Below are 12,810 nucleotides of genomic sequence, written 5' to 3' on the forward strand. Positions count from 1 at the left end.
TAGGAAACGTTATTGGAAGAATCATGTCATAATGTCACACTATAACTTCATGATAGCATTGTGGGAATATTCCCTGCTTCTTGTTATGGGTGTTTTTAATCTCAATCAATATTAGCAGAGTGTTCCAGTAATCTTTTCTCAGAACCATTTCTATTGCGTTCACATTTTGTCACGGCAATATGTTCTAAAATTATTACTGGTACATTGTGTTATTACATTAAAGTACCTGGAAACCTAATGAGAACGTTTGGGGAATGTTCTGTGGTTACAGATGTTGTGCACAACATTTTAGTGAACATTAGGAATATCAAGGATATTTCATTTAAAATATTTTCTGAAGAAAAAAAACATTTTGTTATGAAAAACATTCTATTGAATATTTTTGGGATGTTACTGTATCATCATAATGTTAGATAAAATCCTAACTAGAACTGTAATGGGTGGGTTTTGGTGGCAGGGAAGTCAGGCGCAGGAGAACGAACGTGGTATAAACGGAGTCGTTTAATAACTGCTCACAAAACTACAAAAACCAAAATATACAAAATAATAAAAGTGGGTACATAACCCGTCGCACACCAAAACATAACTTGCACATAACATACAATCAAACAATCTCCGACAAGGACATGAGGGGAAACAGAGGGTTAAATACACAACATGTAATTGATGGGATTGGAACCAGGTGTGAAGGAAGACAAGACAAAACCAATGGAAAATGGATCAGCGATGGCTAGAAGGTCGGTGACGTCGACCGCCGAACACCACCACGAACAAGGAGAGGAACTGACTTCGCCGGAAGTCGTGACAAGAACTTAATGGGCATGTTAGGTAATGTTCTGGGAATGTTCCCAGTTTGCTGGAAGCACCTCCTCTATGGGCAGCCATGGAGCATAGTGATGGAGGGAGAGATGGGGAGAGTGGAAAAGACGGAGAGCTGTGTTTGGGATTTTCCCTCTTAACATGCATCTCTCCCCCTCTCTGTCTAGAGAATGCTGGGTTAGAAATATGGGTCTGAAGCATACCATACTGCTTATAAACAGGCCACTTAACAGGACATTTTGTCAGTGCATGTTTAGTGGCAAATAATCCAAGCTCAGCCTTTTGGTTCTCTGCATACTTCACATATAAACAAGTCTGAGATCGTACGACCACAGTTTTTCTAAATATAATTCTGTTTTGTTTCTATGTAATTGGCTGAAATAAACAATGTCGTATCAACATTGACATTGAACTTCCTGTTTTGACGCTCAGTGTGTGTATGTTTGTGTCCAAAGCAACTCCAAAAAAAGGATCCAGGACACCACAATAACAGGAAACAGAGTAATTATAATTCAATGCAATTTATTATATACAGTGGGGCAAAAAAGTATTTAGTCAGCCACCAATTGTGCAAGTTCTCCCACTTAAAAAGATGAGAGAGGCCTGTAATTTTCATCATAGGTACACTTCAACTATGACAGACAAAATGAAAAAGAAAATCCAGAAAATCACATTGTAGGATTTTTAATGAATTTATTTGCAAATTGTGGTGGAAAATAAGTATTTGGTCACCTACAAACAAGCAAGATTTCTGTCTCTCACAGACCTGTAACATCTTCTTTGAGGCTCCTCTGTCCTCCACTCTTTACCTGTATTAATGGCACCTGTTTGAACTTGTTATCAGTATAAAAGACACCTGTCCACAACCTCAAACCTTCACACTCCAAACTCCACTATGGGCAAGACCAAAGAGCTGTCAAAGGACACCAGAAACAAAATTGTAGACCTGCACCAGGCTGGGAAGACTGAATCTGCAATAGGTAAGCAGCTTGGTTTGAAGAAATCAACTGTGGGAGCAATTATTAGGAAATGGAAGACATACAAGACCACTGATAATCAACCTTGATCTGGGGCTCCACGCAAGATCTCACCCCGTGGGGTCAAAATGATCACAAGAATGGTGAGCAAAAATCCCAGAACCACACAGGGGGCCTAGTGAATGACCTGCAGAGAGCTGGGACCAAAATAACAAAGCCGTAACACACAGTAACACACTACGCCGCCAGGGACTCAAATCCTGCAGTGCCAGACGTATCCCCCTGCTTAAGCCAGTACATGTCCAGGCCCGTCTGAAGTTTGCTAGAGAGCATTTGGATGATCCAGAAGAAGATTGGGAGAATGTCATATGGTCTGATGAAACCAAAAATAACTTTTTGGTAAAAACTCAACTCGTCGTGTTTGGAGGACAAAGAATGCTGAGTTGCATCCAAAGAACACCATACCTACTGTGAGGCATGGGGGTGGAAACATCATGCTTTGGGGCTGTTTTCCTACAAAGGGACCAGGACGACTGATCGGTGTAAAGGAAAGAATGAATGGGGCCATGTATCGTGAGATTTTGAGTGAAAACCTCCTTCCATCAGCAAGGGCATTGAAGATGAAACGTGGCTGGGTCGTTCAGCATGACAATGATCCCAAACACACCGCCTGGGCAATGCAGGAGTGCCTTCGTAAGAAGCATTTCAAGGTCCTGGAGTGGCCTAGCCATAGAAAATCTTTGAAGGGAGTTGAAAGTCCGTGTTGCCCAGCAACAGCCCCAAAACATCACTGCTCTAGAGGAGATCTGCATGGAGGAATGGGCCAAAATAAAAGCAACAGTGTGTGAAAACCTTGTGAAGACTTACAGAAAACCTCTGACCTCTGTCATTGCCAACAAATTGTATGTAACAAAGTATTGAGATAAACTTTTGTTATTGGCCAAATACTTATTTTCCACCATAATTTGCAAATAAATTCATAAAAAATCGTACAATGTGATTTTCCGGATTTTTTTTCTCATTTTGTTTGTCATAGTTGAAGTGTACCTATGATGAAAATTACAGGCCTCTCTAATCTTTTTAAGTGAGAGAACTTGCACAATTGGTGGCTGACTAAATACTTTTTTGCCCCATTGTACAGTGCAGACGGAAACTATTCAGACCCCTTCACTTTTTCCACATTTTGTTACATTACAGCTTTATTCTAAAATGGATTACATAGTTTTCCCCCCCTCCTCAATCTACACACAATACCCCATAATGACAAAGCAAAAACAGTTTTTTAAATTTATTTGCAAATGAATTAAACATAAAAAATGGAAATATCACATTTACATAAGTATTCAGACCCTTTACTCAGTACTTTGTCTAAGCACTATAGCAGTGATTACAGCTTTGAGTCTTCTTGGGTATGATGCTACAAGCTTGGCACACCTGTATTTGGGGAGTTTCTCCCCATTCTTCTCTCTAGATCCTCTCAAGCTCTGTCAGGTTGGACGGGGAGCTTTAATGCACAGCTTTTTTCAGGTCTCTCCAGAGACGTTTGATCGGGTTCAAGTCCGGGCTCTAGCTGGGCCACTCAAGGACAATCAAAGATTAGTCCCGAAGCCACTCCTGCATTGTCTTTGCTGTCTGCTTAGGGTTGTTGTCCTGTTGGAAGGTGAACCTTCTCCCCAGTATGAGGTCCTGAGTGCTCTGGAACAGGTGTTCATCAAGGATCTCTCTGTACTGTGCTCCGTTAATCTTTCCCTTGATCCTGACTAGTCTCTTCTGACCAATTTCCCAGTCCATACCACTGAAAAACATCCCCACAGCATGATGCTGCCACCACCATGCATCACTGTAGGGATGGTGCCAGGTTTCCTCCAGATGTGACTCTTGGCATTCAGGCCAAATATTTCAATCTTGGTCTTATCAGAACAGAGAATCTTGTTTCTCATGGTCAGAGTCCTTTAGGTGCCTTTTGGCAAACTCCAAGTGGGCTGTCATGTGCCTTTTACTGAGGAGTGGCTTCCGTCTGGCCACTCCACCATAAAGGCCTGATTGGTTCTGGCCTGGTTCAGATCTTATCTGTCGGAAAGATGTCAGTTTGTCTCTGTGAATGGTTTGTCCTCTGACAAATCAACTGTAAACATGGTGAAACATGGTAAAGCCCCACAATTGCCCTCGCTAGAAGCCTGTGTTTCAGACATAAGGAAGTGGATGGCTGCAAACTTTCTACTTTTAAACTCGGACAAAACAGAGATGCTTGTTTTAGGTCCCAAGAAACAAAGAGATCTTCTGTTGAATCTGACAATTAATCTTGATGGTTGTACAGTCGTCTCAAATAAAACTGTGAAGGACCTCGCCGTTACTCTGGACCCTAATCTCTCCTTTGACGAACATATCAAGACTGTTTCAAGGACAGCTTTTTTCCATCTACGTAACAATGCAAATATCAGAAACTTTCTGTCCAAAAATGATGCAGAAAAAATTTATCCATGCTTTTGTTACTTCTAGGTTAGACTACTGCAATGCTTTTACTTTCCGGCTACCCGGATAAAGCACTAAAGAAACTTCAGTTAGTGCTAAATACGGCTGCTAGACTCCTGACTAGAACCAAAAGATTTGATCATATTACTCCAGTGCTAGCCTCCCTACACTGTCTTCCTGTTAATAAGGCAAGGGCGGATTTCAAGGTTTTACTGCTAACCTACAAAGCATTACATGGGCTTGCTCCTACCTATCTTTCTGATTTGGTCCTGCCGTACATACCTGCATGTACGCTACGCTCACAAGATGCAGGCCCCCTAATTGTCCCTAGAATTTCTAAGCAAACAGCTGGAGGCAGGGCTTTCTCCTATGGAGCTCCATTTTTATGGAATGGTCTGCCTACCCATGTGAGAGACGCAAACTCGGTCTCAACCTTTAAGTCTTTACTGAAGACTCATCTCTACAGTGGGACATATGATTGAGTGTAGTCTGGCCCAGGAGTGTGAAGGGGAACGGAAAGGCTCTGGAGCAACGAACCGCCCTTGCTGTCTGTGCCTGACAGGTTCCCCTCTCTCCACTGGGATTATCTGCCTCTAACCCTATTACAGGGGCTGAGTCACTGAGTTTAGTGGTGCTCTTTCATGCCGTCCCTAGGAGGGGTGCGTCACTTGAGTGGGTTGAGTCACTGACGTGATCTTCCTGTCAAGGGCTATATAAATACATTTGATTTGATTGGTGGAGTGCTGCAGAGATGGTTGTCCTTCAGGAAGGTTCTCCCAAAGGAACTCTGAAGCTCTGTCAGAGCCGGGAGGCCAGCTATAGGAAGAATCTTGGTGGTTCCAAACTTCTTCCATTTAAGAATGATGGAGGCCACAGTGTTCTTGGGGACCTTTAATGCTGCAGACATTTTTTGGTACATTTCCCCAGACAATCCTGTCTCGGAGCTCTACGGACAATTCTTTTGACCTCATGGCTTGGTTTTTGCTCTGACATGCATAAATTTACCACAGGTGGACCCAATCAAGTTGTAGAAACATCTCAAGGATGATCAATGGTAACAGGACGAAACTGAGCTCAATTTTGAGTGTCATAGCAAAGGGTCTGAATGCTTATGTAAATAGATAAATAATACATTTGCACAAATTTCTAAAAACCTGCTTTCGCTTTGTCCTTATGGGGTATTGTGTGCAGATTCTTGAGACTTTTTTTTATTTAATCCATTTTAGAATAAGTGAAGGGGTCGGAATAATTCCCGAATGCACTGTAAACAGATACATTCACAATTAAATTATCGGGCTTCATCAACAAAATACCTAAAAGTTACTACTATGAAGTACATTCAAATGTACGATCTGTATATAGGTTGAAACCACATGATTCATTGATCTGTTCCTTCCATGTCATGTGTTAATCTTGTAATAAGGTCCAGTGTAAATAGTTTGTAAACACTCAAAAAGAAATCTTGATCCTCCCTCTCTCCATTTCCTCCCTGTGCCTGGAGACTTTGAGAGAGAGAACATCTCCCTACGATTGGAGTGTGGTGGTCGGTCTGGAGGTGAGGCAGGGGCTGGTGAGAGTGCACATGTGCAGTGGAATAAGAGGTTCCTGAAGTGCAGGCTGGGTTTTGGTGTATTGTTGGTTGTATGGAACTCACGCACGCACCCACCCATGCACGCACATGCACACACACCACACCCATGCATGCACGCAGGCACCCACACACAAACAGACACACCCAACTGCTCCTTCCCCATCACTCACAGGTCCAGGTGAAGACTCTACCCCAGCCATCTCCAACCAGCAGAGTAGCATGCGTCCTGTGAACACAGAGGCATACATTGAATGGTTTATCATAGCTGTGTGTGCATCAAGGCCATGCACAGACCTTTTGGAGGGCATACGCTCAAACTAAAAAAGGGACACCCCCCAAAAAACAATCCCGCAACCGGGTTCACAGAGTCGTTGAGCAATTATTACAAGAATAGGGGATAGCAGCACAATCTGAGGAGTTAAGTATTTTCCAAAACTATTTTGAGCTGGAATAAATGCTGCATTTATTTACAATGACCAACACAATTCCAGTCAATAAAAGACGATTGAATGTACAGTGGCTTGCGAAAGTATTTACCCCCTTGGCATTTTTCCAATTTTATTGCCTTACAACCTGGAATTACAATTGATTTTGGGGGGGTTTGTATAATTGGATTTACACAACCACTTCGTAGATGTAAAATATTTTTTATTGTGAAACAAACAAGAAATAAGACAAAAAAAACAGAGAACTTGAGCGTGCATAACTATTCACCCCCCCAAGTCAATACTTTGTAGAGCCACCTTTTGCACCAATTACAGCTGCAAGTCTTGGCACATCTAGGCACTGGGATTTTTGCCCATTCTTCAAGGCAAAACTGCTCCATCTCCTTCAAATAGGATAGGTTCTGCTGGTGTACAGCAATCTTTAAGTCATACCACAGATTCTCAATTGGATTGAGGTCTGGGCATTGACTAGGTAATTCCAATACATTTAATGGTGCCCCTTGCTTAATGGTGTTGCAGACTCTGGGGCTTTCAGAAGATGTATATATACTGAGATCATATGACACTCAGATTGCACACAGGTGGACTTTATTTAACTAATTATGTGACTTCCGAACGTAATTGGTTGCACCAGATCTTATTTAAGGGCTTCATAGCATAGGGGGTGAATACATATGAATGCACCACTTTTCCGTTTTTTATTCTTTAGAATTTTTTGAAACAAGTTATTATTTTAATTTCACTTCACCAATTTGGACTATTTTGTGTATGTCCATTACATGAAATCCAAATAAAAATCGATTTAAATTACAGGTTGTAATGCAACAAAATAGGAAAAATGCCAAGGGGGTGAATACTTTTGCACTGTATGCACACCAAACTTACTCGCACAATCGCTGCACAAATATAACCTGTCATTACATCCAGAAACGGTGATGAATTTTCAAAATGCAAGATAGGCTACAAAAATAAACTGTGTTTTACACCTGCATTTAGAGCTGAAAGTCGTTAACTTCTTCGAGATAGGGGGCGCTCTTTTAATTTTTGGATAAAAAACGTTCCCGTTTTAAACAAGATATTTTGTCACGAAAAGATGCTCGACTATGCATGTAATTGACAGCTTTGGAAAGAAAAAACTCTGACGTTTCCAAAACTGCAAAGATATTATCTGTGAGTGCCCCAGAACTAATGCTACAGGCGAACCAAGATGAAATTTCATACAGGAAATGGTCCAGATTTTGAATGCCCTGTGTTCCAATGTCTCCTTATATGGCTGTGAATGCGCCAGGAATGAGCCTGCACTTTCTGTCGTTTCCCCAAGGTGTCTGCAGCATTGTGACGTATTTGTAGGCATATCATTGGAAGATTGACCATTAGAGACTACATTTACCAGGTGTCCGCCCGGTGTCCTCCGTCGAAATTATTGCGTAATCTCCAGGTCCATGCGCGTTCCATTTTCTTCAGAAGAGAAACCAAACTGCCACGAATGATTTATCGTCGATAGATATGTGAAAAACACCTTGAGGATTGATTCTAAACAATGTCTGCCATGTTTCTGTCGATATTATGGAGTTAATTTGGAAAAAAGTTTGCGTTGTAATGACTTAATTTTCGGGTTTTTTCTTACCCAAACGTGATGAACAAAACGGAGCGATTTGTCCTACACAAATAATCTTTTTGGAAAAACTGAACATTTGCTATCTAACTGAGAGTCTCCTCATTGAAAACATCTGAAGTTCTTCAAAGGTAAATGATTTTATTTGAATGCTTTTCTTGTTTTTGTGAAAATGTTGCATGCTGAATGCTAGGCTTAATGCTATGCTAGGCTATCAATACTCTTACACAAATGCTTGTTTAGCTATGGTTCAAAAGCATATTTTGAAAATCTGAGATGACAGTGTTGTTAACAAAAGTCTAAGCTTGAGAGCTAATATATTTCTTTCATTTAATTTGCGATTTTCATGAATAGTTAACGTTGCGTTATGGTAATGAGCTTGAGGCTATAAATAGGATCCCGGATACGGGATTGCTCGTCGCAACAGGTTAATGTTAGTAGCCAAAATCAACTGGGGATATATCATGTCACTTTTCTGGTCCAGAGCAAGAATGTGGACTACTTTTAACGGAGGTAGCGGGATCGGATGGAAAGCATGTTCTTTCTGCACCGCGCCATCAGTTTGGAGGACAGCCTGCCTGACGAGTGCTCGTTGCCAGCCCTGTTCTTGCTCACAAATATAGTAATCAATTCACCAAAATATGTTACATCTTCATCCCATAATATTCAAGGCAGTGCGATGTTACAGCTGCTTATAATTAGACATAAAGCCAGTAACCACCCAAACTAGACCTATCTGAAATAGGAAAATTATCAATCTGGCAAAGATGAGTCAGTAGTATATTGTATTTTATATGGATGATATAAACGTAGGCCTCATCTGTTTTTGCCAGGCAGTTATTTGGTCACTAAACTGGATATGCGCGCACGCCTTTGCTCTCCAATGCTGATGATTGGTGATCAACAACAAATGATCAACAATCAAGACACGTTGAGAATAGACGACTTGCCTGGGTTCAGAACAAAAACAAAAAATATTTTTCATGGAAATTATGCCACCACCGAAAAGGGCAGACTGAAAGGGGTAAGGGGAATGTTCTCTGCATAGGTAGAGCCCTATCTGTACATTTGCCGGATGTATGTGCGTGTGTGCATACAGTACCTGGACATGGCTAGAGCAGTGACTGCAGGGTTGTTTTTGTAGCGCCGTCTGGACACTGCTTCACTCCTGTTTAGTGGCCGACACAACACCAGGTGTCTCTCCCAGCTCTGACTCGGACCCGACATTCCTACACAGCAATTAACAATATTACAATTGTAGAAAATCAGTCCTGCACTAATAGATCTACAGTACAGGGGATCTCCTGTTATACTGTATAACAACAACACAAGAGGTCTTTCTCAGACCTGACCTGCTAGACCTATAGTACAGGATACAACAAAAATATAATATAACATAACAACACAGACAACAGGGTCTCTACGCTTTCGCCCATCTAGTTATTCGAGGAGGGAAGGATATCTTTTTAAAGTAGTCGATCAGGGTCTTTTTCAACCTCTGACCCTGACAAACTTTAAAGGAACACAAAACCTTCAGAGGCATCACCAGAGGCTGTATTTACAGTAGTGTATATTACATGGTCAGCAGGCTGTTAGTGAGAAGAATCCCTCTTAAATAAACCTCACAGTTACACCAGGACTGTTCTGGTGTAATGTACCAGGATAATACTGCCATGAGCTGACAAACAAATAACAGCTGGGTATTATCGCTTTCTAAATTACACACGCTCACACACACATGCGCACCCGAACACACACATCAGCAGAATTGCTCATCAGTGTTTACTTTCGTTATCTTTAATAATTGTATAACTCCATAATTCCAGGCTAGATGTTACCTTGGAAGGAACATTTTATTATAAACTTGATTCTGGAAGCTAACAGTCAGACTAAGAGATAGTTGGCTCAGAATGATCAGCTCACACTTAACAGCATATATAAACAGATATCTATGGAAGATTTCTATTAATAATATGTTATGTGAGACTCCCTGATAGTTTACTTCTATCACAGTATCACTTCGCTGCATATTTATTTAGACAGTGAAGCTAAAAGTTTTAATTTGGCAATATACTCCAGCATTTTGGAGATCAAATGTTTCATATGAGGCAACAGCACAGAATGTCACGCTGTATTTGAGGGTATTTTTAAACATATCTGATTTTCCGTTTTAAAATGAAAGCACTTTATGTACAGTAACATAATTATGTACTAACCAAAAAAGTGTTAAACAAATCAAAATAGATTTTATATTTGAGATTCTTCAAAGTAGCCACCCTTTGCCTTGACACCTTTTCACACTCTTGTTATTCTCTCAACCAGCTTCATGAGGTAGTCACCTGGAATGCATTTAAATTATCAGGTGCGCCTTGTTAAAAATTAATTTGTGGAATTTCTTTCCCTCTTAATGCGTTTGAGCCAATCAGTTGTGTTTTGACAATTTAAGGGTGGGTATGCAGAAGATTTGGTAAAAGTGAAAGACTAAGTCCATATTATGGCAAGAACAGCTCAAATAGTGGATATGCGTGCCCGCGCATAGTCCAAATTGGTGAAGTGAAATTAAAATAATAACTTGTTTAAAAAAAAATTAAAAAGCTAAAAATGGAAAAGTGGTGCGTGCATATGTATTCACCCCCTTTTCTATGAAGCCCCTAAATAAGTTCTGGTGCAACCAATTATCTTCAGAAGTCACATAATTTGTTAAATAAACCTGTGTGCAATCTAAGTGTCACATGATCTGTCACATAATCTCAATATATATACACCTATTCTGAAAGGCCCCAGAGTCTGCAACACCACAAACAGGTCAGGGACAAAGTTGTGGAGAAGTATAGATCAAGGTTGGGTAATAAAAAAACATCCGTAACTTTGAACATCCCACGGAGCACATTTAAATCCGTAAAAAAGAAAGAAAGAATACGGCACCACAACAAACCTGCCAAAAGAGGGCCGCCCACCAAAACTCACAGCCCAGACAAGGAGGGCATTATTCAGAGAGGCAATAAAGAGAACAAAGATAACCCGGAAGAAGCTGCAAAGCTCCACAGCGGAGATTGGAGTATCTGTCATAGGGACTAATTTAAGCCGTACGCTCCACAGAGCTTGGCTTTACGGAAGAGTGGCCAGAGAAAAAATATATTTGCTTAAAGAAAAAAATATGCAAACACATTTGGTGTTCGCCAAAAGGCATGTGGGAGACTCTCCAAACACATGGAAGAAGGACATCTGGTCAGATGAAACTAAAAGGAGCTTTTTGGCCATCAAAGAAAATGCTATGTCTTGTGCAAACCCCAAGACGACCATCCCCACAGTGAAGCACGGTGGTGGCAGCATCATGCTGTGAGGATGTTTTTTTCAATCGTCAGGGACTGGGAAACTGGTCAGAATTGAAGGAATGATTGGATGGCGCTAAATACAGGGAAATTCTTTAGGGAAACCTGTTTCAGTCTTCCAGAGATTTGAGACTGGGATGGAGGTTCACCTTCCAGCAGGACAATGACACTAAGCATACTGCTAAAGCAACACTCAAGTGGTTTAAGGGGAAACATTTAAATGTATTGGAATGTCCTAGTCAAAGCCCAGACCTCAATCCAAATGAGAATCTGTGGTATGACTTACAGTTCAAGTCGGAAGTTTACATACACCTTAGCCAAATACATTTAAACTCAGTAATTCACAATTCCTGACATTAAATCCCAGAAAAAAATGCCCTTCTTAGGTCAGTTAGGATCACCACTTTATTTTAAGAATGTGAAATGTCAGAATAATAGTAGAGAGAATTATTTATTTCAGCTTTTATTTCTTTCATCACATTCCCAGTGGGTCAGAAGTTTACATACACTCAATTAGTATTTGGTAGCATTGCCTTTAAATTGTTTACCTTGGGTCAAACGTTTCAGGTAACCTTCCACAAGCTTCCCACAATAAGTTGGGTGAATTTTGGCCCATTCCTCCTGACAGAGCTGGTGTGTAGGCCTCCTTGCTCGCACACGTCATTGTCCATTTGGAAGACCCATTTGCGACCAAGCTTTAACTTCCTGACTGATGTCTTGAGATGTTGCTTCAATATATCCACATCATTTTCCCACCTCATGATGCCATCTATTTTGTGAAGTGCACCAGACCCTCCTGCAGCAAAGCACCCCCACAACATGATGCTGCCACCCCCGTGCTTCACGGTTGGGATGATGATCTTCGGCTTGCAAGCCTTCCCCTTTTTCCTCCAAACATAACGATGATCATTATGGCCAAACAGTTCTATTTTTGTTTAATCTGACCAGAGGACATTTCTCCAAAAAGTATGATCTTTGTCCCCATGTGCAGTTGCAAACTGTAGTCTGGCTTTTTTATGGCAGGTTTGGAGCAGTGGCGTCTTCCTTGCTGAGCGGCCTTTCAGGTTATGTCGATATAAGACTCATTTTACTGTGGATATAGATACTTTTGTACCTGTTTCCTCCAGCATCTTCACAAGGTATTGCGTACTATAGTTTGTACAGATGAACGAGGTACCTGCAGGCATTTGGACATTGCTCCCAAGGATCAACCAGACGTGTGGAAGTCTACAATTGTTTTTGAGGTCTTGGCTGATTTCTTTTGATTTTCCCATGACGTCAAGCAAAGAGGCACTGAGTTCAAAGGTAGGCCTTGAAATACATCCACAGATACACCTCCAATTGACTCAAATGATGTCAATTAGCCTATCAGAAGCTTCTAAAGCCATGACATCATTTTCTGGAATTTTCTAAGCTATTAAAGCCACAGTCAACTTAGTGTGTGTATACTTCTGACCCACTGGAATTGTGATACAGTGAATTATAAGTGAAGTAATCTGTCTGCAAACAATTGTTGGAAAAACTTTGTGTGTCATGCACAAAGTTTGTTAGCAAGAAA

At 41.0% G+C, this 12,810-nt stretch overlaps 1 protein-coding gene across 1 annotated transcript in view; it reads right to left on the minus strand.

Annotated features, from left to right (window-relative positions):
• Positions 1–5,413: 5,413 nt before the first annotated feature.
• The window catches only part of wdfy4 (WDFY family member 4), a 178,856-nt gene continuing 171,459 nt past the window's right edge, over positions 5,414–12,810 (minus strand). Inside the window, exons 64-65 of the mRNA XM_024423457.2 lie at positions 9,023–9,149; positions 5,414–6,085 (exon numbers count right to left, since the gene is read on the minus strand). Coding sequence (XP_024279225.2) covers positions 6,022–6,085; positions 9,023–9,149 — 191 coding nt within the window. The 3' untranslated portion in view covers positions 5,414–6,021. The remainder of the gene's footprint in view (positions 6,086–9,022; positions 9,150–12,810) is intronic.

The sequence above is a fragment of the Oncorhynchus tshawytscha genome, linkage group LG01 (assembly GCF_018296145.1).
Source record: "Oncorhynchus tshawytscha isolate Ot180627B linkage group LG01, Otsh_v2.0, whole genome shotgun sequence".
NCBI classification, from domain to species: domain Eukaryota; kingdom Metazoa; phylum Chordata; class Actinopteri; order Salmoniformes; family Salmonidae; genus Oncorhynchus; species Oncorhynchus tshawytscha.